Source organism: Condylura cristata, unplaced genomic scaffold (assembly GCF_000260355.1).
Source record: "Condylura cristata isolate star-nosed mole 26May11 unplaced genomic scaffold, ConCri1.0 scaffold00017, whole genome shotgun sequence".
Taxonomy (NCBI): Eukaryota; Metazoa; Chordata; class Mammalia; order Eulipotyphla; family Talpidae; genus Condylura; species Condylura cristata.
The window spans coordinates 43,404,772-43,431,827 of record NW_004567118.1 but is presented as its reverse complement, the minus strand read 5'-3'; the positions used below and the strand labels follow the sequence as shown (position 1 = coordinate 43,431,827).

The 27,056-nt window shown below is 46.0% G+C and overlaps 1 protein-coding gene across 2 annotated transcripts in view; it reads left to right on the top strand.

The window, feature by feature from the left end:
* LOC101631432 (chromosome unknown open reading frame, human C9orf3) overlaps positions 1-14,550 on the top strand; it is a 403,160-nt gene extending 388,610 nt beyond the window's left edge. Inside the window, exons 15-17 of one of the 2 annotated variants that reach the window (XM_012726242.1) lie at positions 8,315-8,401; positions 10,102-10,247; positions 12,158-14,550. In XM_012726242.1, coding sequence (XP_012581696.1) covers positions 8,315-8,401; positions 10,102-10,242 — 228 coding nt within the window. In that variant the 3' untranslated portion in view covers positions 10,243-10,247; positions 12,158-14,550. The remainder of the gene's footprint in view (positions 1-8,314; positions 8,402-10,101; positions 10,248-12,157) is intronic. The other variant, XM_004684919.2, reaches the window with a different exon arrangement.
* The last annotated feature ends 12,506 nt before the right edge of the window (positions 14,551-27,056 follow it).

Here is a 27,056-nt window from a genome sequence, read left to right as displayed (position 1 = left end):
GTTTACAAGAATCATCCATGTTTTAGCACATAGCAGTACTTCATTCCTTTTTATTGACAAATATTTTTGATTACATAAAAATTCATTTATCATCTCACGAGCTGATAGACATGTTGGTTGTTTCCACCTCTGGATTATATCTGGATTATATCATGAGTAGTGGAACACATATTGGAAGAAATAGCCTTTCAGAAGAGGGACAGGTGGGCCCTCCCTGGTGGCGCAGTGGGTTAGGACACAGCACTGTAAGCTGGCCGCAGCTGTTTCACTGTGGGTTTGATCCCCTGCCCTGGAGGTGATCCACATGGCGAGGCAGACCTCTCCTGGCCCACCCACTGTTCCCTCAGTGTATTCTGTATGAATAAATGAATAAATAAATAAATAAATAAATAAATAAATAAATAAATAAATCTTAAAAAAAATAGGGACAGGTAAGGGATAGTTGCCAACAATAAGAGTTCTTTAAAGAAATGAAGACAGAAGATGGTGTGTATCACTTTTGAGTTCCATATTTACTGACTGGGGTGCAGTGCCATTCGGTGAGATGTTGATGGGGAAGCAAGGCAAAGTATGCCATGTTTCAAGGTGCACCCAACACCGTTTTCTACTTCCTAGAACCAATTGCCTTTAATAGCATGCATATCATTGTCATCAAATAAAACCATGCATTTTTAGGAGAAAGGAAGGTATTTATAATTTAGCCCTACATAAGGCATTCTCATTTATGTCACTCAACTTTTGTCATCATGTGTTAAGTTGATGGTCCCTGTGTGCATGCAAGCACTCAACTACAGAGACTGTGCATTAGCATGTACACTGACTTGGCAAGGATTTACTAAGAGCCATGGAAAAGAACAGAGAGCCTCCAGTTCCACATTTGTTGTCCTCACTGTGGGCCTAGGATTTCTAAATCTGGCTTTATGACAGCAAAGTCACTTTTAATTCCCTTCAGCTGAAAAGATAATATAAAGATTGCAGCTTTTTGGAGTAAAGAGCAATATAGGTGAGTGGGAAAGAAGGGAGTGAGAATCCCAGTGACAAGCACACTTTTGATTCATGAGGATGAACAGATCAGGCAGTAGACCTTCAGAAATGCCCTGGAAGAGAACGTTTGCTGGAGATGCTACCTATTTGAAGTTGCCAGCAATGGTTCCCTGCGCCTGGGCTGCTGGGCAAGCTTCTCTCACCAGCATGCAACCCCTTTAAGGCAAAGCTAAATCTAATTTAAAAACACAAATTGAAAAAGCAGGTTTGTTTATTGTAGTGTTAGATTTACTAACTCACAAAAGCTTTGGTCTCTCTGTTTACAGATATAAAAGAGAACTCTAAATGAGGTTTAATGGGCTTCCCAGATCATGTTTCTTGGATCGATTTTTTTTTCCCCTTCCACAGTAAATTTTAAAATCCAAAGGACTGAAAAAGGAAAGGGAAGTGCTTCCTGTCATAAATAGGATAGGTGGCATTCTTCAAAGCATTTAACAGCTTTGCACAACACATAATTTCAAAGTAACTGAAAAACACTCTGAGTCTTTAGGAGAGCAGTTAAGAAGGTGGTTCAGAAACATTTATCAAGCACATACTATGTGCCAGGCATTGAGCCAGGCCCAGAGATGGCCTCTGGGGGCCCAGGCACTGCTCTCACCAAGCTTGACTCTGTGTGTACATAAATACATAAGTAGGTAAACCAGGAAACTTGATAGTTTTAGCACTGTGAGCTTAATGAGACATAAAACAATGACTCTGAGACAGTGACCCATGGGAGCCAGGGGTCAAAGCAGCAAAGGACAGAGGTCATTGAAGGAAACATGGGTGGCTGAGAGGTGGGCCACCTAGTGTCATAGCAGTCATCTGTCCCTTTGCCATCAGGCCCTTCACAGCTTTGTTGTTGAAAGGCTAAAAGGCTTTTTAACACCCCTTGCTACATACCTGAGACTTGGGTTTGGAAATTAGAGGATGGAAGTACTAACGGACCTTTAGTATATTAACCAAAGGGATTACTCTGGAGTCATGAACGTTTTGGGGCTGCACTCAGCTAAGGAATCCAACAGCAGCCATTGGAATAAAGGAAAAAAGCAAAATAATGTGCCCATACTGATTGTTGCTGTCAGAGTCAGAAATGAGTTTCACCTGAATGGCTGTATTCAAGTCAATGAATATATTGACTATATTCATTAGTTGTTTTATTTGTATAAAGTTATCTGTTTAGATAACTATCTTTAGCATTTAAAAATAAAGTAAGGAGAACAGCTCTTGCAGAAGCCATGGTATGTGAGCAGGCATGTTGGTGAGTGCCCCAGACTCAGCCCTGGCTCCAGAATCAGAATGCTGCGCTCTGGTACCCTGGGTCTGACCTTGACCGTCTGACATACCTTGTGGCTCTGTGGCTGCCAGGACCAAATTGGGGATATTCCACGAGTTAGCACAATTAATCTGTTGTGTTTCACGCTACGACAGTGTCAGCCCAACCTCTGTGATGGCATGTATCCCTCAGGAACAGTAACTCTCCCATAAGACAATGGGTTTTCAAACTCCATTTTCAAGGAACCTGGGTACCACAAAGAGGTGCATTATTTAATTTAAAGGTGTTTCTTACCTGGTAAGAAGGTTGAACTGCTTAAAGAACTCATTGACATTCTTCTCATAAATCTATCTTTGTATATTGGGGGTCAAGAAGACATTTTATGTTTAAGGGAAGTTTGAAAATCACTTTGGAAGGTTTATCTGTTAAGTAATGAGCCAGTTAAGGGCTCCATTTATACAATATTTTTTTTTCTTTAAAGTAGCTTCATGGAAAACACTAAAATTGAAGGTTTTTTAAAAATTATTATTTTAAAAGAACATTGAAACTGTACAACCTTAATAAACTTGGGTTCTGGAGTGTGTGGTGATACCAGAGGAAAGTATCTGTGCAGTGTGGAGTCTGGAGGCATGATGCTCAGGAAAGTCTCCACTGGGGAATGCAAGTTCCTTGTGTCCCACTCTCCACTGAACACAGCACCTTATGTCTGCATGGGTCCACAGCCCTGAGAGAAGCTTGCATTGCAGAAAGAATTTACTGATTCACCCAGAAAAGAACAGGATTTGAAGTCCCCACATTCAAGAACAATCCTGATTTCCTGTCAGGATAACCAGCGCCAGCACATGAGTGCTCCCCCTTTGTGCTCTGTGACTACAGGCTGGTATGTTCAGAGTGAAAAGTAATTTGCCTCCCTCAGGAGCTAGCGCAAGGGCTTTTCTTTAGAGTTGGGTCAGCAGCTGCCACTCAGGCCAGTTAGCCGTAGGCCTGGTGGAAAAGCCAGAAATGCTCACTGTGTGACTCTTGACAGAAAAGGGCCAACCCATCTAGACTAATGTAGTAGGATACCTGTTCTAGATGCACTACAGTTTTTGTTTTTTTTTTTTTTAAAGATTTATTTATTTGTGCATACAGAGCTGGGGTACAGGCCAGAGGCTCAGGGGCGGCAAGAGGCTTCACCAGAGACAGAGTGGGGAGCAGAACAGGCAGATCTACGAAGTACACTGCTGAGGGGAGCAGCGGGTGGGTCAGGAGAGGTCTGCCATGCCATGTGGTCACCTCCAGGGCAGGCGGGAATCGAACTCATGCAGAAGTGGCTTTAGCTTCTCAGTACTGAGATGCACTACAGTTTTAAGGTTGAAAAGAGATTGGGATGAGGGATAGGTTGTCCTTTAGCAGCTTCTCGCTCCTGTTTCCAGGAGAGAACAATGAAAGAGAGAGAGCCCCAGTATGGGCCATGGTTATATCAAAGAGGCCATTGGTCTGTTATATAATAAGCGTAAGACTTGTTCCCTAAAATCAACACTGGTGTGGGCATATCAGTGACTACAAGGCAGGCAGTGTTTTTTGAGCACCTGAACTCAAAGGGCAGTCAGCTTAGTCATTTTCTTGAAAATCCATGAGCCCAGGGCTGATCCTAGCAAGCCTGCTCCATCTTATCCAACAAATGGTTTGGAAAATGCCCAGGTGCCTGGCCAGGATGGGTGACCGTGTTTCTTCTGCACCTCTCCCCTGAGAATGAGACGCAGGCTACTCTGTGAGGCCCATCAAGGACAGCTCCTGCCCTTTGCCCTCTAGTTTCCAGGCTGTGTTGTCCCACCACTGCCCTGTCAGCCCAGGCCCTGCTCTGTAAGTTTCTTCTATACTGGCCTCTATCTGCTTGGAAAGCAGCAGGCATCTGACAGGTGACAAACACTTACTTGGAGTTATTACTCCTATTTTCATAAATTCAGCAAATAACAGGACAATTAAAGTAGGAAAGGAAGCCAGAATCAAGGCTCCTCCTGCCAAGATGACGGGCATGTCCTACGTGACAGTTATGTTTTGACACTTGCCTTGGGTGACTTCGCCAAGGGCAGCCCAGAGGGCTGGTGCTCTAGCACCCGCCCAGGGAGAGGATGAGGTCTCCATTTTTAGGTTTTCCCACTGAGGCAAGATACAATTGGGTCATGAAATCAGTTTAGTAGGGTCCCAATCAGCATTAAATAAAGGAACAGAACACATCAATGTGTTGTATATAGTGAGGGAAAACACACTAAGTGAAACGTTGGTCTCAGCGTGCATGTGCTGGTTCAGGCTGCCACTCTGCCACATGCCTCTTCCCCAGCTCGCATTATAGGAGGACCTGGCTGCCTGATGTGCTTGGAATGAGCTTGGAGTCAGCTCACAGCCAGTGCTGGATGTTTCCTACGAGGGGCCATTTGGCTGTACAGGCCAAGTGGTGCTCCGATCTCCCAGGTGACTCACCCTGTCCTGATGGGACCCACCATCTGGACAGTTACACAGATTGTTGCGGGTTTTAGTTTTTGTGTCATCAAATGTGGGGTTGTCATGAATCAGCTTTTGTGAGTATCCCTGTACTCTTACAACCCAAATTCATCGCATCCACTCCCTGACAAGTGACAAACACTTCCTTGGAGTTACTACTCCCAAGCAGATGGAAAGCACTTCTTTACACTCCCATTAGTGTCCAGCACCGAAGAACTAGTCACATTATTGGCTATTTCTGGAGGTGCATCGATGTCTGTATGCCAATCACTTTTTTTCATGGACAGTTAAGAACCCAGAACTGCCAGAGTGTGCTCTCAGTGGTGTAAGCCAGCCTCTGTTTTGCAATCCACCTGAGCACAGCCACCACATCAGTTTTCTGTTCAGAGTGTTCCTTAAGCAGGTCAAAGTAATTATTACTGAACTGTAGTACTTATGGATGCATGCCTGTATATGTGCACGTATATGTAATAACTTGACTCTTACTTGGTGAGAATAATAAGATCAAATCCCCTTTCTTCATTATTCTTCATCATCCAGTTACCAGGATGCTGTGCAAAATGCATTACACAGTTTTGGGGAATCTGAAACAGGGCTGTTTGGGTTGTGTCCTTGTCCTGGATCTGGCAGGCTAGCGTGCCAGCTCAGTCGCCATTGTTTGCTGGTCACAGTCATCCTCTGATTTTCTGCAACTTGTTTGTTGTTTTTCTGCACTCCCTGCCTCCCTCTTTTTCAAACTTGTTGCATCTCCTCCTGCAGGGTTGATTGACTGGAGGTGCTGTTCACTTGTTTGCATGGCCTCACTGAGGAAATGAAGGAACAAGCACCCCATTAATTATTTAACCAGAAAATAGGAGCACGTGTGCAGAATAAACAGCTTTCTTCTTAGAGACCTGCTTCCAAATTTTCTGACTCTGGCCTGAAGCTGAGTACTTTCTTTTTCCTCCATTGTCTGCACAAAAGCATGACAGCCTTTGTTGAGGTTTTTTAAGTTGCTCTGACTAGGAAAAGGGGTGCCCAGCATGCAAATATTACTGGGAAGAATTAAAGCAAATGTTATTTCCCTACTAGTTTTTTGGGAAACCCCTGTTGCATGTGGAGAAAAGTGGCAGTGACAATTATAGGTGTTATTTAGGTGTTTAAAGTTCCAGGATTTTGTCTGTTTGTTTGTTTTTGCAGAGAAAAATGAAGTAAAGAACCCTGTGCACAATCAAGAAATATCTGTTGGGCGCCCATCCTCTGAATGTCTTGCAAACATTCTGTCACTAAAATATTAAAATGCATTTTGCTCTTTTGTAACAAAAAGTCTTGATTTTTTTTCTGCTCTTCCTAGAGTAGGGTTTGGAGGGAGGTTAGTCTTTACTTCCTGGAGGCCATATTTGCTTTCAGGCCTCAGAAAATTAGATCACTTATAAAATGTGACAGTAAACTATTTTTAACAGTAAGAGAAATGGAAATGTTGACTTCATAGTGGTTGTGAAAGAGCCTCTTTCTCTCACCCATCTCCTGGACCTTCAGGTTATGAAGGAACCACCCCAACCTCCCGCCTGCCTCGGGACCTTTAGTCACTAGGAGAGGGGCTCTAATTTATTCATTATTTCTGTAAGTAGACATAAGATGAAGAGAGCATAGGAACTATAAATCAAAATCCTGAACCCTCTATTCTGAAAATCATCAAATCTTACATAATGTCCCTTAATGTTTAGAAGGACGAGGACTGCAAAGGTGCCCTGTGACATGGTGGTCACCCTGAGTGACTCGTGTCTTTAGCACACCTCAAAGCCGTAGAGCTTTCCCAGACCTGGTCCTGGTGAAGTTGGTGCAGGTGTTACTCCCATGTTGTGGTTGAGGTTCATTCCTGGGAGCCCTAAGTGAGCGGCTCAGCAGTCATCACAGGGCTCCTGGCTGTGGGGACTGGCACTCGTGTTGGTAAAACTCACAAGCAAAAGGCTGCCAGGCATATAGACAGGGTTGGTGGTGTCTGAGGTGTTGGGGTTACCATAAGCTTGGAGAAAAACCAGTACAGGAGTATTCATGTTCTTGGCCATTGGTACTTGAACCAGAGTCTAGAGCAGCATCCACTTCCTTTCACCAGTGTAGTGTGTGAGGAGTGGGCTGTTCTGAGCACTGATGACTTGTTTTTTCCATGAAGAACATATTAGGAGTACCCTTCCTTTCTATAGCCTCTTGTTAATTTCTTTTGGCTGTAGGGGAAAAAACATTTGTTGAAGATGAAAATGTTTCTGAGACCCATCCAGTCTGGTCTGTTTCCCTTTTAGTTGTGATGATCCAGGTGGTTACTTCATTTTCACAATCCTTGCTGAATGTCAAATTTGTTGACCTCCTGTCCTTCAAAATTCAAAGGGTGTGCTTACCCACAGTGAAGGGCAGTGCCACAGGAACCCCCAAGTCTCAGAGTGCAATATGGCCCCGGGGAGGGATTTTTCCCAAAAGATTTGTTTCTCCCCTTGCTTCCTAATTGTTGTGTCCAAACCTATTTATAGTATATTAAAGAAGAGATCCAGTCTGGATAATGATATAATTTATATGGGGCCCACCAAAATATTGAAATTGCTTATTACATTTTACTACTGCCACAAATGGATTGTTGTAAAGGGTATATGTCTCTTTCAAAAGCAGTGAAAGAAAGCAATGATGGAAGGTGGCTTTTTACTATGTATGGCTAAAAGTTGAACTGAGAATGGGTTCCTGGTTCATTGGATCCCCTTCACTGGATATGCCTTGGAAAATGGCTTGAGTTTGCACTCTGAAAACCAAATTCAGGTAGAACCTCCACATAAAAAATGTACCTCTTGCTCTCTGCTGAGACCGCCAGTGCTGGGATCAGACTCCTGTCCTGTCTGCCTGATGGGAATGAAATGTTCCCTAAGCAAATTCCTGCTGATAAACCTTCAGTAAAGTGTCACCTTACTTACTGGCAGTCAACTGAGCTCATCTATCTTCAGTGCCTTATGCAAATCTTTGGTGCATTCATTGGTGGTCAGCAGGAGCTACCTATGTGAGAATGGTCTGTCCTTGCTTCCTCCATTGGGAGAACACCCCAGACTTCTCAGAAGGCACCCACTGGTTTTTCTTAGGAATGTGGAGGGCAGTGTTGTCCTGCCTTTAGCATGTTTATTATGATGGGTAGCACTGAACTTGATCGGTTCTTGCAGAAAGTAGCTGTGGTCTTAGAGACACCTTCATTAACCCTGAACTTCAGAGCTGAGCACAAATCAGCGAAAACTTGAATTTAATCCCCTAGGTACAATTGTGTTCATCTGTTACCTTACAAAATAGTGCTTAAAAACATGAAAAAAATCTGAGACAGACACTCAACCTACCCCAGAGGTGGTTAACGCTTTTCCTTTCTTGTAAAAGAAATTAAATTTAAAAACGGAAAGGGTTAGCAAAGTTAATATATTTCAGAGAGTAACTTTTCCAGACACACAGAACTTGATCATTGAACTCTTTAAAGAGACTAAGGAAACCTTGCAGTTCATCACTTACTGGCTTTTCTCATTTTTTAAGGTTCGCCACCGGTGGTGTGAACTCATTGTCAAGCACAAATACAGACGAGCATACAAAGCTGTGGAGAGATTCCTTCAGGAGGACCAGGTGAGGTTCATTTCTCAGCAGATGGGAATTCCTCAAATGTTGTCAGGTATACTTGCACAGTAAATACAGAAGCACTTTTCAAAGATATTTAAGAATAAAGAGAAGCTTACATAGCTCATTGGAGAGCTGATTTCTTCCCTTTCTTGGTGTCCTGCTAAAGCATTGAATTGCACCCCTTGTGCGCTGCACCCCTTGCCCTTGCTTTCACCTCACTGAACCACACCACTGCCTTACTGAATGGAGTCTGCACAGGCTCATGGCCTCTCCAGATCTCAGCCTAGGGTTGTGACTTAATGATGCCTAGAGGTATTTCCGAATTGCCAGTGGCCCTAACTTAAAGATTAGACAGAGAGTGCCCCACCTGGCTGGAACAGTCCAGGTCTGTAGCTGCATCTGCCATAAAGATAGGGCCCCTGTGTTGAGGTTTCTTCCTATTTCTGCTAGAACTTTCCTCACTCCCTCAAGGATACACAGAAAGAAACATGTACCCACATGAACAACTCTAGGAATGCCCTCCTTCCAGCCTCTACAGGGCTGTGCTATGAATGTCATCCAGCGTGGCTCCTGAGTGTCGCAGGTTCGTTCAGCCATAATAGTCAGCCTGTCCGTGTGACCATGTGTGCTTCCAGCTTTCTGCCCAGCTCTGTGGGTTGGCAACATGGAGCCAAGTTTCAGTTGGGGTGGAGAGTGGGGGTAGGGCAAACAAAAGGTCATTTGAGAGGGCTTGAGTACAGGGGACAGCCAGCAAGTCAGGGCTCGTTATTCCCACAAAGAAAAATACTTGACTTTGTACCAGAAGAAATGTCACATTTGCAAGAGAAGTTTGGAAACACAGAAGGGTGTATAAGAAGGACAAAATGTAGGAGCAACTTAGGTCTGCTCTGAAAACCAAAATCAACTGCAGTCTATTTAGAACCATGATCTTTTCCAAGTAAGAATCCATATCTCAGCTTTTTCAGGAAAGAATTTTGAACCCATAACTACCAAGTTTTTGTGTTGTGCAATCTTGGAGATCCTTCTTTTAATTTGCTCCAACAGAATGTAATCCGTGGCATAACTGAGCTTGAAACAAGAGAGGAGACACAACCAAAGGGCGCTTGGGGTTCCAGAACATAATTGGCTGTTTTGAAAACTGCAGGAAAAATGCAGATGTGAGTCTTGGCAGCATTGTTTTTGAAACACAAGAGTCAGTGTTTGCCACAGTGGTGAGGACAGTGGGAGGAAAGGGGTCAGGAGGGCCTGGTGCAACAGGCATCTTTCTCGGGCTGACGTGATGGCTCTTGTGCCTGTGGCTGTCACATGACATGGTGGTCTTATTTCCCAGCCACATCTAGGTACTTGTTTTCTTCGGAAATGTGCCTGTGACATATGCATGCCACCTCCATACTGTGCTGGTCTGTGGGGACCTCTGTCTCTATCCAGAACTTCCCTGACCAGACACATGCTCACAGGCCCTCTGGTCATTTAAACCACCTGGGGCTGCTGATTAAATTGATAGCTAAGAATTCCTTGGGGTTTCCCAGAGAACAAGAGAAGGGAATTGAAAACTTCAGATTCCAGTATTATAGCTACTCAACTGTGTCTTCTAGGGTGTTTGTCATTTCTTAACCATGAGGTTTGTGTGAAAGCAGCACAGACTGCGTGTGCATGCACAGACGGTTTGCCTTTTCTTATACTCTCTGGCCTTTGTACCCCTCTAGGCCATGGGCATCTACCTCTATGGGGAGCTGATGGTGGGTGAGGATGCCAGGCAACAGCAGCTCGCCCGCAGGTGCTTTGAGCTGACCAAGGAGCAGATGGACAGAACCTGTGCAGAGGTGGTCGCTGAGATGTTGTTTTGAAAAAGGTGACTCTTCCTTTCTTTTCCTCATTTTTTGCTTCTAACCATAGAGTCCTCTTTGCAGGCAAATGACCAGTGAGCAGGTAGTGAGTGGAGGACTCACACAGCATCAGTCCTCTGTTCTCCCTGGATGGCTGGGTGGCTGTGGAGAGCAGAGTCAGCTCTGCTAGGCCACTTTGGGACAATGTCAGAATTTGTTATCTGTGAGCACTAGATTCATAGCAGGACATCTTGGAAAATGGACTGGGAAGCCCGTGGAAGCCCTGGTCCCTGGTCTTCACAGTGAAGGCCAGCAGTGGGTACATCGTGGGGTTACTAAACCTTCACTGTGTGGTAACTAGGATCCGCAGTCTGTCTCCACATAATCAATGAGACTAGCAGAGGTTGCTCACCATGGTGTGCAGGGTGCTCTGAGCTTTGTAATGCTTGAGCAGAAAGGCTTCCTGGCTTCACTTGGACTGGGATACACATAAATCACATATGTTGCTCATTCTGTTAATTGTGTTTGGAATTGAACTTCTAGATTTATATCCTGGCGGTTCATTTTAAACTGTGGGTTTCTGCATTTTAAAAGTAATTTAGCAATGAATGGTACATAAAGTTTCTTAAGTAGAACTGTGGGATTATATTTTAAGTATATTTTTCCCCCAACAGTCATTATCATTTCCGTATCTTTTCAGTTTTTCTTCAAGATTTTACATAATAGAGTATGTCTAATTTTGTATTTTTTTTATAGTTTAGCATCAAATCTCACACATTTTTCATGTTGCATATCTTTATAAATAAGATTTTAATGGCCATTTCATATTTTCTGTTTATGTTCTTAACCCACTAGTGGACATTTAGTTTGCTTCTAATGTTTTGTTCTTATAAAAACCATTTCTGTATAACATGTTTAATCATCTTAATTTATCTGAAAGAACTCTAATGCTGTGCAGAGACCAAAAAATAGTTTTATAAAGTATGATTCTGTTCTTCCAGAAGCATCAAGGACCCATGTTTGCCAGGAAAAAGAAATAGAAAAATAATGCCACCATTGTGTATCTTGTGGTGTAACCACAGGCAGACTTCACACACAACACACAAACGCCCCTCAGGCAGCTAGTTTGAAAAACAGAGAAGTTATACAGTTAACCATGTTGCAAACTGCATATAGTAATCAGTATAAGTCATGTTTCTCTTCATATTTTTAATTTCACACTTGGTATTTTTAGCAATACGTGCAACTACAGTAGGGTAGACTATACCCTGAGTTCCAAGTTTTAGGAACCCAGTGCAGGCTGCACTACTCTGGCCATTCTTGTGATTTTTTGTCCCAAGTAGGTGAAAGAGACATCCTGGTTCTGAGTCTGCTGTTTGTCCCTTCCCCTAACACTTCCCATCCCTGCCCTTTCTGAATAAGGCATGGGAACAGCATGACCTGGGTCCCCAGCTCTGCCCTCTTGAGTGACAGTAGTGACAGGCTGTGTGGACCTTCATACAGTCAGGAGTCTTTATTAACCTTAAATTGTGGGCCATTTAGGATCTCTACCCTACTTGTGTTTCCTCATTTTGCAGAATGTCTGCTCAGTGTATTTTTCATTTCATGTTCCCAGGCTGTACTGGTATTTATGACTGTCCTGAGTCCTTTTGATTTAAAAAGTTATATGTCTAGGGTACCAAGTAAATGAACAGGAAGCAGGAAAGGCCCTATAATAGCTTAGAGGCCTGGAGGTGGTATCGTCTCCTGTGTACAAGAACCCCATGCCTGCGACGGGGCTGTGATGGGCGGGCACGGCTGCACCGGAGTGCTCTGGCTGCTTGGGTTCCTGGCATGCTGATTTGTGACTTAAGATTAAAATCACATTGCCAGGGATTACCACGCAACCATGACCTTGGCTGCTCCTCCAGAAGCTAGAGTTCCCCTCTCTCTGCAGTTGGAGAACAGACGCCTCTATAGCTCCTCTCTGGAAACAGAAGCCGACACAGTGGAAGATGCTCGTGGCCCCTCACTATGCCCAGCCGATGACCTCTCTGACGAGGTGCAGAGCTTAGCTGATTGGTGAACAGTGACTGGTTTCCGCTTTGTTCACAGTGGCTAAGTTCTGCACCTGAAGAGAAGGTGAGATATGGGGACAGTTAAGTTGGAACCACGGGGCAGAGGCCGCTGCTATGAGCGAGTGCCCGCTGCTCGGGTCTTGAGTACCATGCTGGAGGATGAGACCTGTGGCCTCACGGATGCACTTTCTCCTGCACGAAGGCAAGGATTGTACCGGAAGTCCATAGAATTATAAGCCCACTAGTTAGCCATCTGTCTGAAAGGTCAAGTGAAGTGAAAGCAGAAATTACTCTTAGGAAAAAGTAAACCAGATGCATGACAAGTCAGTAAAACTGTAGCAGCAGTTGGTTGCATGTGAGTGGTCTGGGCTGCTGAAGGAGAGCCTGTGGTGACTTCCTGAGCGTGGTGAACTCTCTCTTGTATTTGCAGTCTAGGCTTCTGTGTCTTCCTCAGCGGCCAGCAGACGACGGAGCGAGCTCTCGGCCGAGGCGCTGCTTCTCCAGGCTGGCGATTGGACCCGCCCTCCGGTGCCTACTGAGCTGATATCAGTTCTCATTTTACACACTGGCTCAGTTCAGCAGGAACAGGAGTCGAGCCCTAGAGCAAAAAGCCTTCCTGTTTGTATGTGCCCAGAGGCTCAGGAGCTGGACTCCATCCCGCAAGACAGCTGAGCGGCCGCCACCAAATCCTGATGGCAGCAGTGGTGCTATCTGTATGTGGTCCTGTTGTGTAGATGGTGGGAGAACCATAAAACTGCTGACGTGAAAGCCAGGCTCTTCACTGAAAGCAGACGTGTTATTAGTGCCATAAATGTGTGACACAGGCGATGCCCACCTCTCCTGTGGTATAGAATGTAGACAGTCTGAAAATAATCCATGAATGTAAGTAAAATGGGCTGTCTTTCTGGATACTTCCTTGTGAGTGAAGCCTCGGTGACAGTGCTGGCTTTCATAGCCACATGTGAACCCAGTGATCCCCACTCTGGGGTGTGAGCTGCGACTTGGGTCTCAGAGGCCTGTCCTCTCTGCAGAGTCCTCTCCACAGCAGAGAGCAGAGGCACAGAGGTGCCCCTTTATAAGAATTCCTCAACTCTGACTGGGCAATAAATTTTATTACTGTTCCCTTTGCAGGAAAGATCACAGCAAGATTCTTTTCAGACATCTCCCAGCCCTGGCTGGGAGCAGGATGGCTGTGACCCTGGACATCAAAGCAAGGATTGCAGGGCTACTGAAGCGATGAGCCAACAGTGGCATGCACAGCTGCCCCAAAGACTGGTCCCCTTCATGAACACCATCCCCACGGAGTTGTATGGGGGTCTTTGTCCCCCAGCCTCGACTTGCTGCCTCAGGATATTGAATCAAAATTGTACCTGTTTTGTAGGATTAAGGCAGTTCTGTCACTCAAATGACCACGTTCCAAGACACACGGGGAGAAAGCCTGCTGAATGTTGCACGTCAGCCCCTCAGCGTGTAACTGCACTGTGTGTTTTGTCACTTAAGGAAACCAGTGTCTGGGCTGGGCCTAGGTTAGGGCATCCTCTGGGTTACTGCAGAAAGATGTTGCAGTGTCCTTTTGAATTGACTTGTCCATTTAGATTTTTACAAAATTTTCATGCTTTTTGATAAAACTACAGGGTGAGAACCTCAGGTGTGTTAATAATAAAGTAATGGGTTCAGTTTTTTGTACTTGCTTTCTTTTCAGTTTAATACTGATTTAACAGGGAAATTACTGTATACGAAAAGGGTACTGCCTGCATTCTGGTCATTCCTGTCCCTCATTACTGGTGTCTCTAGTTCCCAGGATAGCCTTGGAGTGCTCAAAAGGCTTGCATGGGGGGCATCTGCTCCTCATTGCAGAATTGGGGCACAGCAAAGGCCTGTGGGTTCTACAGTGTGTCACCCCTCTTTCTCACAAGTGTTTGAAGTCTAAAAAGACATAAGCTTCTCAATACTGTCCAAAAGACAGGGTAGTCCAAAATAGCGCAGGAAACACAGTGACAGGTTTGTCACACAGCTGGTGCTCTGGGGGGCTGAGCTGACCGGAGTCCCCTGCCAGGCTGTGCTCCATTTAAATATGTGGGGTGACTACAACTCTTCCACCAACCTTCATTAGAGTTTACTGTGCAGAATTTTTTCATGGTGACTCATTCTAAAATGTCTAGGATTTGCTCTCAGCTGTTACTCTGTGCTGCATGTAATTGTATGGTCTGTGTTTACTGTGTTGGTAACAGAATAAATTTTTTTAATTGGAATAAATGTAAGAACAGCTTTCTCTGATGACTTGGAGAAAGTGATGTTTTCTTGTCCGGTCAGGGTTAGAGTTTGGCCCTCTGAAGGTGGAGCAGGATGGGGCCAGCAGCACAGATAGAGTGGGGAGATCAGCTGGCTCAGTGGTTCCATTTTGGTCTTGTTTTCCCAAAAGGTTAAAGCCACTCTACATTGTCTTTAGAAGTACTGAGGGAGAGCTTAGTCATGGTATGCATGGGATTTTGCACAAAAACAGTTATGAGAACTGAGCTCTAGGCATATAACTGGTGGTAGGGACTGGAAACAGCAGCATCCTTCTCTCTTGGCTCTGAATGGGTTTTCCTACCCGCTCTCCAGCATCTCTCAAGACACTGGAGCCAAACATGAAGAGTAAGTCTGGCGAGAGCCCCTAGGGATTGCAGAGTGGCAGCAGGTCAACAAGGGAACACCTGAGATTGGCAGTCCCTGTTTTTAGGTAGTTTGATTCTAAAAAGACCTCATGTAGGCCATTGGTAACTGGCCAACTATGGTGTGTGGTGGGGCTTAAGTGAGAAGGCAGGCTCTGCCCCTCAAAATGGTGGTAGCCCATTCCTGCAGAAGCTGCAGTCCAGTAGGGAGCACAATGAGGCCCAGAAGCCCCAGGGACAGAAATGGGCTACCTTGGGGAGAGGACAAGAGCTTGTGAGGGGAGTGGCGCACCCCCCTCCCCAAGTCCCCATTGTGTATCAGGCTATAACAGGTTTGCTTCCCCAAGTCACTAAGTGATGGGCAGGATTTGACCATGTCTGCACATGGCCAGGAACTTTCTGTCCCATCCTGGTGTATGTCAGTTCAGTCATAGCTTGAGAATCCCCATCTTGTCACTGAGAGGGTGTGCCCTAACCACTTCCCACACACTCCTCGCCCACCCAGATGCACTCTGCTGTAAGGATGGTGCCTGGTCAAAGGCAAGACCATGTGGTGCCTGCTTTTGAAAGCAAGGAAATGGTGAACCTGTTAACACCCTGTAGAGACATCTCCCTTACCCTGACTGCGCGGCAGGCTGGCACACCTCAGTGGCCCAGCTTCTGATCCTGGGTCCCTGCAAAGAGGCTATTTCTGGCTCAGCAGTTCACCAGAGTCCTGTCCCCAGGTAGTAGCCATCTGGAAGTAGAGCTGCTCACAGGCTGAGGAGAGGAGACATCAAATAGGAAGGTAACTACTTAGCAAAAGGTGGAATTGGAGCCTTCAAGTTCCCTGGTTGTCCTGCTCTATTGAAAGCAAACCCCGCCCTTCTGACTTGCTTAAACTTTGTGTGTATTTGACACAAAACACTGTCAGTTTTGCCGGGCAGGCAGAAATCAAATTCTGCAGGGCCACTGTGACCATCACTGCCCTATAAATGGAGTCTGTTAAGGGCAGCTTTGCTCCTGGAATGTGTCTCAGGCCCACTGAGCCCTCCTGACATGGCACCAAGTCACCCAGGCAGGTGGTTCCACTGACCACCTGGCAGTCAAACACAGGACCATCCAGCTTTGAACTCAGCTGGGTTCACATATTTATTAAATTACTGGGGGGGAGGGGGTGCTCCCACCCTCTGAGCAGGTAAGTTGGTTGTTTACCAAGCAACTATCCATGGGGACAGAGCTGTCTGGAAATGGGAATTCCCTGCCTTAGCCAGCAGACTTGTGCTTTAACCCAACAAGGTAGGCTAGAGCTAAGGGTGATCTGAGGTCACCTTGGCTCAGATATATGGAAAAAGTCAGTCAACCTTTGGTGGGGCTGTGGTCAGGTGCTGGTGTCCCTCAGGTCCTCCATGGTGTTTCCTGTGCAAGCCTGTCAGGACTTGATGGGGCCTGGCGGCCCACCTTTCCCGCTGGCCTATGGCAACCCCAATCCTTTCCCCCACCAGGTTAGGGGGCACCTGCCGCGCCAGCACGACAGCAGAGATGGTCTGAGCGAAGGACGTCAGGATTAAAGCACACACTTCTTGGTCAGCAAGCAAAGGCACACTTTATTCTTCTCCCTTCCCTATTTATCCCCTTCAGCATGGAGCCTGGGGCTGGGGTAGGCGCAAGCTCTCAGCAAGTGCATCAATAACATGCGACAATAACATGGGGGTCAAAGAACACAAGGTAGCAAACACAAGGCAGGAACACTTCCTGCCTCCTGTTTTTCTGTTCCAGCACCCATGGCTCATTCTTTGTTTCCACACAACAGTGTGCATATGATTCTGTGGGGGAGGTGGGGAGGTCTGTCCAGGCAAAGGACCCAACAGGCACCCACTAACTGGCTCTGGGCTTTGGGTAGGAGATGGAGATGGGGGACAATGTTGGGGGAGTACATGATTCAGTTCTCTTTTATCTCTTATTTTAGGATAAGGACTTTAAAATGTGTATTTGTATTAGAATGTCAAACCAAAACATTGAAATAAGTCTATCCCAAGTGAGGTACAGAAATATTATGGGCAGAACCCAGTGCCTAGTAGGGAGCCCAGAAATAGTGAGCTCCATCCCTCACATGCACCATCCCTTTCAAATGAGAAGCAGAGCTGTAAAAGTTTTTAGACACATTTTTGGGGCGGCCCAGCTGATTCCCTAATATGCTGAATTCAGTACAGATGCAACCTCACCAAGGCCACTGTAGCCCACCAATAAATGAAAGGCTGATGTGATTTATGATCAGGGCCGGTCTTCCACAGCTTTATGTTCTTGGCCACCCAGCTCCTCATTCTGTAGATGGAGGTGGGGCTCGGGGCATGAAAGGAATCTGCCCAGCACTTAGCAAAGCAGACCTGCCTGAGGTGGGGGTCTGCCTGTTTCCTGTGGCATAGAGCTCTGTGCTGCAGGCCTGTGGCCTCTGAAGAGTGGTAGTGCCTACCACACGTTTCCTGAGAAGTCAGGAGGGGTTGCAACCCCCTGACTTTTCCCCAGCCAGTGACAAGGGCAGTAGCTGTGGGGTCACCTGGTTCTTTGGAGCAGCCCTCCCTGAAGCCCTTGTGCTGAACCAGCTGAGGATGCAGACAGGGAGGCTCCCTCTGGGCAGTGCCCAGCCTGAGCACAGACTCCATAGGGGGCCAGCAGCGTGGTGCTGAGCCTGAGCCTAGAGTTTCCAGATGCCCCATGCCAAGGTCAGTGTTGGTGGGCCTTGGACTTAAAGGACTGTCTGAACTTACCAGAGCAGAGCCGAGAGGCCACGCTCAAGGAGGGCATGAACCCAGCCCCTAGGAGACTGTGACCTGCGCACCCTGATTATCCCTCAGGATTTACAAGGTAGGAGGACAGAGGGTAGAAGCTACTGATGATGGCATTTTATAGATCTTTCCCCACCCTTTGGTGCTGTCCAGGAGATTGATCAGCTAGTAAGGCATTTATGTTCCAATCCCCTGGCCAGAGAGTGTGAGGAAAGAGGGAGGAGGCCATCAGCCAAGCCTGAGGGCAGTAGGAAGCTGCCAGAAAACTATAAATACTGCCAGAACTTGCAGCTGAAGAGAGAGCCTCTGAGTGCAGGCCGCAGGGCAAAGGAGGCAGAGCTGGCTCACTGGCACCTCACTCTCATGGGCCAGGGCTGAGGAAGGGTGTGGTGAAGGCCCCAGAGACCCATGATTATTTGCATGTGTGGGTGTAAGGGGTGGGGTGAGTACAAACAGAATGCAGATCAAGGCCTCTGACCACACATTCCCATCTACTCCAGAGAATTCACAAAAGACAAATCCCCTGCTGAGAGGTTTAGCTTCTTAGCCCCAAGGTCTCTGATGGGCAGGCACACTGCTGTCTTGGTCCCATTCTTCTCTCAGCCCTGCCCTTTGACAGCCATGTCACCCAACTGTGATAGCTGGTGTGGGGCCCATCAGCAGGATGTCCACTTGGGGGTAGAGGCAGGGCTTCCCAGGGTGGCATCACCACACCTTCCCAGAAGCTCTTAGGTGGCTTTGTTCAGGACACTGAGGCAATGGAGTGAGCTGCGGGTTGTTTTCTTCAGCTTTCCTTGTGTTCTTCCTGCCTCTCATCCCAGCTCAGCCCTTGGGAATGGCCCCATCATCGTGAAGCCTAGCCAGCCTGGCTGGGCTGTTACCACACAATCAAGGGTGCCAAATTTCAGAATGTCTTTCCTGCCTAATAGTCCTCCCTTGTTGCCTTAGGTCTGGCAGAACAGACCTTGGAAGCAGAAGTATATGTTCTAAGACCAGAGAGGACACTCGTGGCAAGATTTGAAAGGCAGGAGTAGAGGAAGCCCAGCACTCTCCACCCTGAGGCCTCAGGTTTCCACACTCTGACTGCATGATTGCAATCTGCCAAGAATTTAATGGCAGTTAAGTTTTAAGGAGGAAAATGTGAATTGTGATAAACAAGAGATTAAGTGGAGGCCAGTTTTAGTCATCACTGACAGGATAGCATACTGCCACCTTTATGCTGGGTTGTGAAGACAAGACAGGAAGAGGAAGGAATTGTAGCTTCATGGTTTTATCTGCTTTAATAAATAAGCTGAGGAAGAGATACCTGCAGAAATTGCTGCTTCAGCACTGGAGACAGGTTATGTTGTAAAGCAGGAAGTATTGTTAGGAAATCCAGAGGCAGACAAGCAGAATGGTATTTGGGCAGTTGGGTCATTGTCACAAACTTCTCCAACTTGGGTGAGCAAACCTACCCCGCCCCCCAATTAGGCCATTCTCCTATTGTGTTAGGGTCTCCTCTAACATGAAGTCTTCTTTTTCTAGAAAACTATTTCCAACACTACCACATAAATTCTGTGACCTAGCTATAAAAATGCCACAGGCTGATGTAAGTTCAAGGACCAAGGACATAGCACAGATGTCTCTTTTTAAAGTCACAGATGGCGCTGGGGGCATCTTGACGGCATGGAGCACTAAGCCTCTCTCAGAACAACAAATAAGAATTTTCCTTTATATCCTGATGATTACAACTTTTTTTTGGTATACATTAAATGTGCAAGGAAATATAAATATGGAAGCAAAAACTTAAGTTTTTCTCCACCTGTTCCTTTTTCCAAACCATCAGGAGGAGGTTGGCAGGCCTCTCTGATAGGCGAGGCCTGAGCACAGGCCCAGCCTTTCTGCACTGATGAGAGTGAGGCATACACTGATGTTTCCAGGTAATTGAACATTTTGAGATGGGAGCATACTTCAAACTTGACTTCACTTTGAGGTCCATGACTGAAGGTTCTGTAATTTGAGGGGTGGTGATATGCAATGGCCCGTGAGTTTCTTCAGGCCCCAACCCTTTGAGATGACAGCCTTCTAATCTCCTGGGCTTCAGTTTCCTACCTGTAAATTGTGGGCGAGTTTGTTTAGTAGTTTGTGAAAACTGAATGAATTTATGTAAAGCTCTAATGACGGGTGTGGCATCAACAATTAAAATGGGCACTACTCTTTATGTGATGTATTGCACCAGCCCTCTGAAGTGAATCTTTTGTCTCAAGTGGGCAACTTAGGGCCCAGCCACGGCTGTGAATGACGCACTTCTCAGAGAATTAGCACCCTATTTCCCAGATTTGCTAGTCCCGGTGGGATCCATACAATTTGAACCAAGAAGAGGATTTTGTTACTGTGTAAAAGGATATATAATTAAAGACTTTAACATCTAATTTTGGTAGATCAATATATCTCATTTTAGCCATTTTCAAGTGAATAGTTCAAGTGTCTTCACATCATTGTGCCACCACCACCACCATCCACACCAGAATGTTCCCATCTTCCCAAACTGAAATGCCAGGCCCATCAAACGCTAACTTTCTTTTCACTATCGGCCCCACCCCCAGGTCCCACCCCACTCTCCCCCCTCCCCCCCCCCGCCCCTGGTACCCACCAGTCCTCATATTTTCTTTTCCTACCAATACGACTGTTCTAGAGACCGCTGTGAATGGAATCATGTAACACATGGCTTCTTAGAACTGGTTTATCTCACTTAGCAAAATATCCTCAAGGGTCACACCTCTATGCCTGTGTCAGCACTCAGCTCACTCAGCAGCAGATGCCCCACACTGCTTGTTCTGACAGGTCCATGCACACTGTGGGTAGTCTGGGCTCTGTGAACACTGCTGCATGAGCATAATGGACAAATACCTCTTGAGCTCCTGCTTTCAATTCTGTGAGGAACACATACAGAAGTGGAATTGGTAATATGGGGTGTAATTTCCTTGATCTGCTATTTCCAGGATGTCTGCATTTAAATGTCACTACCCAGTAAGCTGACCACAGAGCTGAGGCTTGGCGGAGTGGGGGCAGAACAGGGGAGGGAAGAGCACAGGAACTATGGTGATAATCACAGGGGCTGCGATGGGGGAGAACTGTGAGGACCACACCTGAGGGGAGAAGCCAATTACTGTACACTGGTGAACAGTGATGTATGAATAAAAAAATGAAAATATGGAAATACCTGGCCACTTTTCTTCCTCTCTGTAGAAACATGTCTTCCACCCTCCCTCACCAGTTGTGGCAGGAACAATCTCGTATGTTCCAACGTGACATGGAAAAATAGTTTTATTAATTGGCATTTCTCATCAGCTGTGTTAAATATTTGCTGCATGTCTTTTCAAGGCCATTTGTCCCCCTTCTATGAATTGCATGTGGTATTGTCTCTAGCCCACAAGTCTCTCAGGCTAATGGCCTTCTTACTGAGTTCTTCAGACCTCTAGATATTAGATTAGTTCATTTTTATGTGTTGTCTAACAAACACTTTTTCAAGTTTGATTTAGAGTTTCACTTATTTGTTGTCCTTTTGAGGCCTCAGCCAAATCAGAAGATTCTGTAAGTCGGCAGATTTGTGGCTGGAGCCTCATGCCCCTCCTCATGTCAGGCAGAGATACCTTCTTCCTAGCTGCCCCCAATGACTAAGAAGTCTTCTCTGAAGTGAGAGGGCTTTCAACTTGCAGACCCCAGGCAGGATTTGGGAGTGGGGGAGGGTGAGGCCAGAGGGACTGAAATCAGTTTATGTGAAAGCTTGCAAGCCAAAGATGAGCACGATATTCTAAATGAAATACAAGAACATTCCTTTTACATTTGGGAGCAGGGAAGTTCTAATTTTACGAGCCCATTTTTTTCCCCCCTGGGTCTGAGCAGTGAGTAATCTTAGTTGTGTGGCAGCAGCTCCCTCCTGCCCTTATTCCCGTTCTCTTTCCCAGCAGAACTGCTAGAATCTTCTCTGGAGAAAACTCCCAACTTTGTAGAGCAGATCTCCAGAGACTGAAGTTTGGTAAAGAAAGAGTAGGGCATTTTGTTTTTATGTTTATTTTCGTTTAAGATAAAGTAGAAATCCAATCTGATATCCCAATACTTTGTTCTGTTGCTCAAAATACCTTTATTAAATCCCTAATCAGATTATTCCAAGAAATTACTCCAAAGGCAACACCTTTATACATCTGGAACCATTCCAGGCACATGTAGTGGAGTCCGTAAAAGACTAAAAATAGAAGTAATTCCCTCATGGCTCGAAGTTGTTGGGTATTAGGGACAAAAGCCAAGGTAGTGAGGGTGGGGGATAGTCTCATGGAAGTGATGACGTGAGCAAGGGCATGAAATGGCCTGCACATCTTGGGTTTAGGGTAACCCATGGGGCCCTGAAGTGGGAATAACTGCCATAGGACTACGTGACTGGCAAGGTGCAGTGGGTGGATATCTGCAGGAAGGATAGTTGAGGCATTAGGAAATGGGAGTAGAGGGTAAAACGGGTTAAGACTGCACAGGGCTTGTACCATAACTCTTCACTTGAAAGCTTTTGAGTTTTACTCTGAGAGGGAGTTTTTGGAGTTCTTTGGACAGTGGTGTGACAAGGTGGTTGTCCTAGAAAAGGACAACAGCAGAATCTGGGAGGCTGACAGATGATGTGTCTAACACATGGTGGTAGCAGTGGAGGGCAAGAGGTGGCAAGATTCAGGAACATCCTGATGGATTGGATGTAGGTGAAAAATGGGAATCTAGAGTAACTAGATCATTGGCCTGCGTCACTGGAAATTTAGTGTCACCACCAGCTGACATGGGGAGATTGGCTGGGTGGAGTGAAGAGAATTAACTTTGGTTTGAGATAGTTGTCTGATGCCTCAGAGGCAGTGGGATACTCAGGTCTGTGGTCCAGGAAGAGAGGATGGCCCCTCTGCACAGAGGTAGCAGTGAAAGCCCAGTTGTGGGGGGCCACATAGAGCAGAGGCCCAAGGATAGATCTGTTGACTGTTGGGAAGAAACCAATTCTTAGGCTGAGCATTTAAGCCCTGGAATGTTCTTTCAGTCAAGGGGAGTCTCAGGGAGGAGGGACAATGGATCAAACATGTAGACCAAAGAGGGGCCTGAGAACCCTTGGCTGATGGGGAGAGCTTTGACTCAGCTGAGGCGACCTGCTAGTATACTCTCAGCTCCTATTAAACTCTTGTAATGACTCAAACTAGTGCTAGTAACTGGTGCACTTTGTAATACTCCATTATACAACACCCACAGTACTTTCCTGGTTATTTCTGAAGATTTCTTTTCCTTACAAATTATGGAATTAGGGCCCTGCCTGGTGGTGCAACAGGTTAGGGAGCAGCACTGCAAGCTGGCTGCCCTGGCCCCGGAGGTTATCCACATGGCGAGGCAGACCTCTCCTGACCCGCCCACTGCTCTCCTCAGCAGTGTACTTCGTCGATCTGCCTGTTCTGCTCCCCACTCTGTCTCTGGTGAATCCTCTCACTGCCCCTTGTACCCCAGTTCTGTATGCATAAATAAATAAATCTTTTTAAAAATTTTTGGGATCAGGTTATCTAGTTGTTGTAGTAGTCTGCTGATAAGTCCAACAACTCCTAACAGCATTTCTAGGATGTCTCCCCAAAAGGAAAGTACCACCAGTCTGAGCAGTGTTTCTCAGTGAGGGAGGGCTTGGCAACAGGGCAATCCTCCAGGTACATTGGCAATATGGGGAGGTCTGGTGTTACTGAAGGGCTGGCACTAGTGAGAGAGGCCAGGGTACACTCTACCATCCTGCGAAGCACAGGCACCTCCCCCACCCCAGGGCATTCTGGGTCTCAGGGTTCACAGGGCCTGAGGTACCTGCAGACTGGCTTTCTGCCACAGGCCCTCTCTTTTTTTTTTGAATATTTGACTATTTCATGGTCCTCAACCTTCTCAAATGTTCTAGAAGAGTAAAAAAAGAACTGATAGATCCAAATATAGTGTCTCGGGCATTATTTTCTTCAGCAATATAGGTCCTCACCCCTTTCTATCCAAGGGTGATACAGTTGGTGGTGTCAGGACAAAACAAAACAGACACTTGCTTTTCCAGCTCCCCTTTCAGCCAAATAACAGGAGAGGACCTGGACATTTCTGGTCAGATGTGCCAGCCAGACTCTGGCCAGAACTTCAAAGAATGGGCAGTCACAGATGTCCCAAGGCATGACCACAAAGGTTCTCAATTGCAGGATTTGGTGGTAGTAGCAGCAGTTTCCTCAGGCCTCCTGAAGCTGGGCATGAGGCCCTGAAGCAGCTGGCTAGTCCTCAGCCTTCCCTCCCTGGCAATTTTATGGGTTTTTAAATACCCTGTGGTAAATTACCCTTTACTTTCAACATGTGCCCATTTCTCTTGCTTGCAATCAAGAATTCTGGCTGATACACATGATTTATCATATTGTGAGAAGCATCAGAGGCCAGAGATTTTCCACATTGATTTAAGTCTCTCTACTGCTAGAGGAATGCTGAGAAGAAACATTCAGTATCAAAGTATACAATTTTCCTACCCAAAACACCAAGTATAAGACTAGATTTAGAAAGTGGGGGGAGTGTATGTCATGGTTGTGTCAAGAATTGGAAAGGTTCCTCCTCCAATATGCACTTTGTTGTCACCAGTCTGAATGTGAGGGGTAAGATTTGCACCTTGGTATAATCTCAAGGCAACTGGATTTTGAAGACGTTAAACTACACATTTGCCTTAATTTCTGTTCTTCTGGAATAGTTTGGTGATGATTAGTAACTTAGAGTTATTTGACCATGAAGCCTATGTTGAAACCTGCCTCCAGCACAGAGTGGAGGTGGGGGTTAGGGATAAACTGATGGGGGTGGTAACAACTTAAAGGGAAGAACAGAAAGGCAGAGTTAGCAAACAGCTAAATGCATTTCTGTTCTTTGGAAGCTAAATCAATGTGGATTCACTTGTTCTCACTATGCAAACAATGCAGGGTCTCCCTGGTCCTCTGAGTGACATAGGATGGGCTGAGTTGGTATTTTCCTTGACTGTCTTGTGTGTCTTCTCTGATTCCCCAAGTCCCCTTCAGGTTTACATGCCTCACATGGTGGCTTCTCCTAACTCCTGGACATTCCTGTTTGGGGCCAGCAGCCTGTGCCACCACTGACAGATGGGCTGAGTGGAGAAAGGCCGATGATGCACTAGCAAGGCTGTTCCAGGGGCACTTGCAGAAACCTCTTATCCACTTGTCCCTTCTTTCTCAGATACCTCTGGATAGGGCTGAGATCTTCACTGCCCCGTGGGAAGCAGGAGTGGGCCAGAACGCCCAAACTAGCTGTTTGGCTGCAGAAAAACCAGGGTCAGCTGGGCAGATGTAACAGGGTGAACTCCTTTTTTCAAGAGGCCCAGGGGCCCTGGGAAGCCTGGGAATAAGAACCACGGGTGGGAAGAGCAGCAGAGCGGGCAAGAGGGTACTGGCTATGTCACCAAATTCTTCAGAAATGGGGGAAGAAAATACACATTACACTAAGTGGTAATATTTAAGTCTAGTTTATTAAAAAAAACATAAAATGTATGTGTATATATATAAGTATTGTATGTGTATATATATATGTATTGCATTTCGTTTAGTATTTAACACATTGGAGACAGACTTGTTGACCGCCCCCTACAGTCACTCTTCCCTTTTTGGAAATGGGACCTCAGCTTTAGGTATCTGATGGAAGATTCCCTGGCCCAGAGATTGCCCATTGTTGGTCTTTCCTAGACCAGATGATCTAGGTTTTGTATGATCTGAAGTTTCCATAATTAGGGAGGAAAGCTTTTTATGAGGAAGATTATATTTCATGTGAATACAAAATTAGGTATAAAATGACTTTTAGAATGAAAAAATATTAAATGACAAAATTAAAAAAGCTAAATTTCCACAAGTGTCACAATGTCCATTTGTATTAGGGCATTTCTTTCCTCTAGTTTTGGCTTCTGTCCTTTTTGATCACTTTTAGATTGATTTATTTTTCTTGTTGCTTCTACATTTTCTTTAGAAGGAAGAGAAAAATAATTCTGCTTTATCAAAAACTTGAGGCTTTAGAATTGGAAGGATCATCCTATAGGATGAATTGGAAGGAATTGGAAGGATCATCCTCACTGCTATAGGAATTGGAAGGATCATCCTCACTGCCCACATTGTCTCTTACACCCCCATATGCCACAGGCTCACAGGCCATTCTTCCTGGGCACTGGTCCTGCAGTTTTGTCCTGGGAGCTGCAGCTTTCCTGGGCTACTACAGTCACTGCCTGGGCTCAGACATGACAGGGAGCTGCAGGGGCACCCTAGGAAACCCAGGCTAACCCACTGCCCATTCACGTTCCTTAGCCTTATCCTTATTGCTGCCCTGAGACACCAAACATGAAAGGGTGTGAGTTGGGCACAGAGACTTCTCTTTGTAGTTAGTTAAAAATTTAACAAATGACCATGGGTGTGCCTTAGGGCCTCTTCCAGAGCCTTGGAAAGAGCCAGGCAGAGAAAGGCCTGAAGCTTCAGCCTCATTAACATCCTGGCCTTGACCTGTGATGGAGGCAGGAAGCCAACTCTGCTATAGGAGGTTCAGCCAACATGCAGCAGGGAGGAGTCAGGGTGACAAGGGAGACTCAGCTGGCCTTTTCCTTCTACTGCATGCTGTTGAAAGCCTGGACTTGGCAGTGTTCTTTCATCCAGAGAGGAAAGCCAGGTAAACTTCAATGAGTCAACCCAGGCATGACGGATGCTGTGTGAATGAATTAGCCAGCTTTCTGGGTTTCTGCTTCTGAGACCAGCGGTTCTCATCCTTGTTGAAGCAACTGGTCACTGGTTATTCTGCTAGTTGAACCTAGCAGAGACTCCATGTGATGGAAAGAACCTGCTCTGGTAAATCCCAACTACAGGTCTAGTCTCAGCCCCACCTGACAGTCATCCCCACAAGGTGTTCTGGGTTTCCAACAGGGGAAGACTTGGTGGCCTTGATGGCCTTACTGCTCTTCCACCTATGCCTTGCTGCATTTTCATTAGAGCCCATTTTTTTTAGCAGGACCCCCCATTTGCATTTCTTTCAAAAACTAAACTCATATGTTCAACTTTCCAAAAATCCCAAGGTGGAAAGAAGCTAATTTATAAATATTGATACTTCTGCCCAGACTGGAGTCTGGGTGTGGGCTCATTCAGGAGTCAAGAAGTTAAAGTATCTGTCACCTCTGATTTCCTAAGGAGAATGTTGCTTCTACCTTCCCCAGTACACAGCCCTCCATCTGCCTTGTAGAGGGATTCCTCACCCCTCACAAGAATGAAGGGAATGTGATGGCATAAACCTTTGTATGTATGGAGTAAGCATGTACCCACACTGAAGGCCAAAAG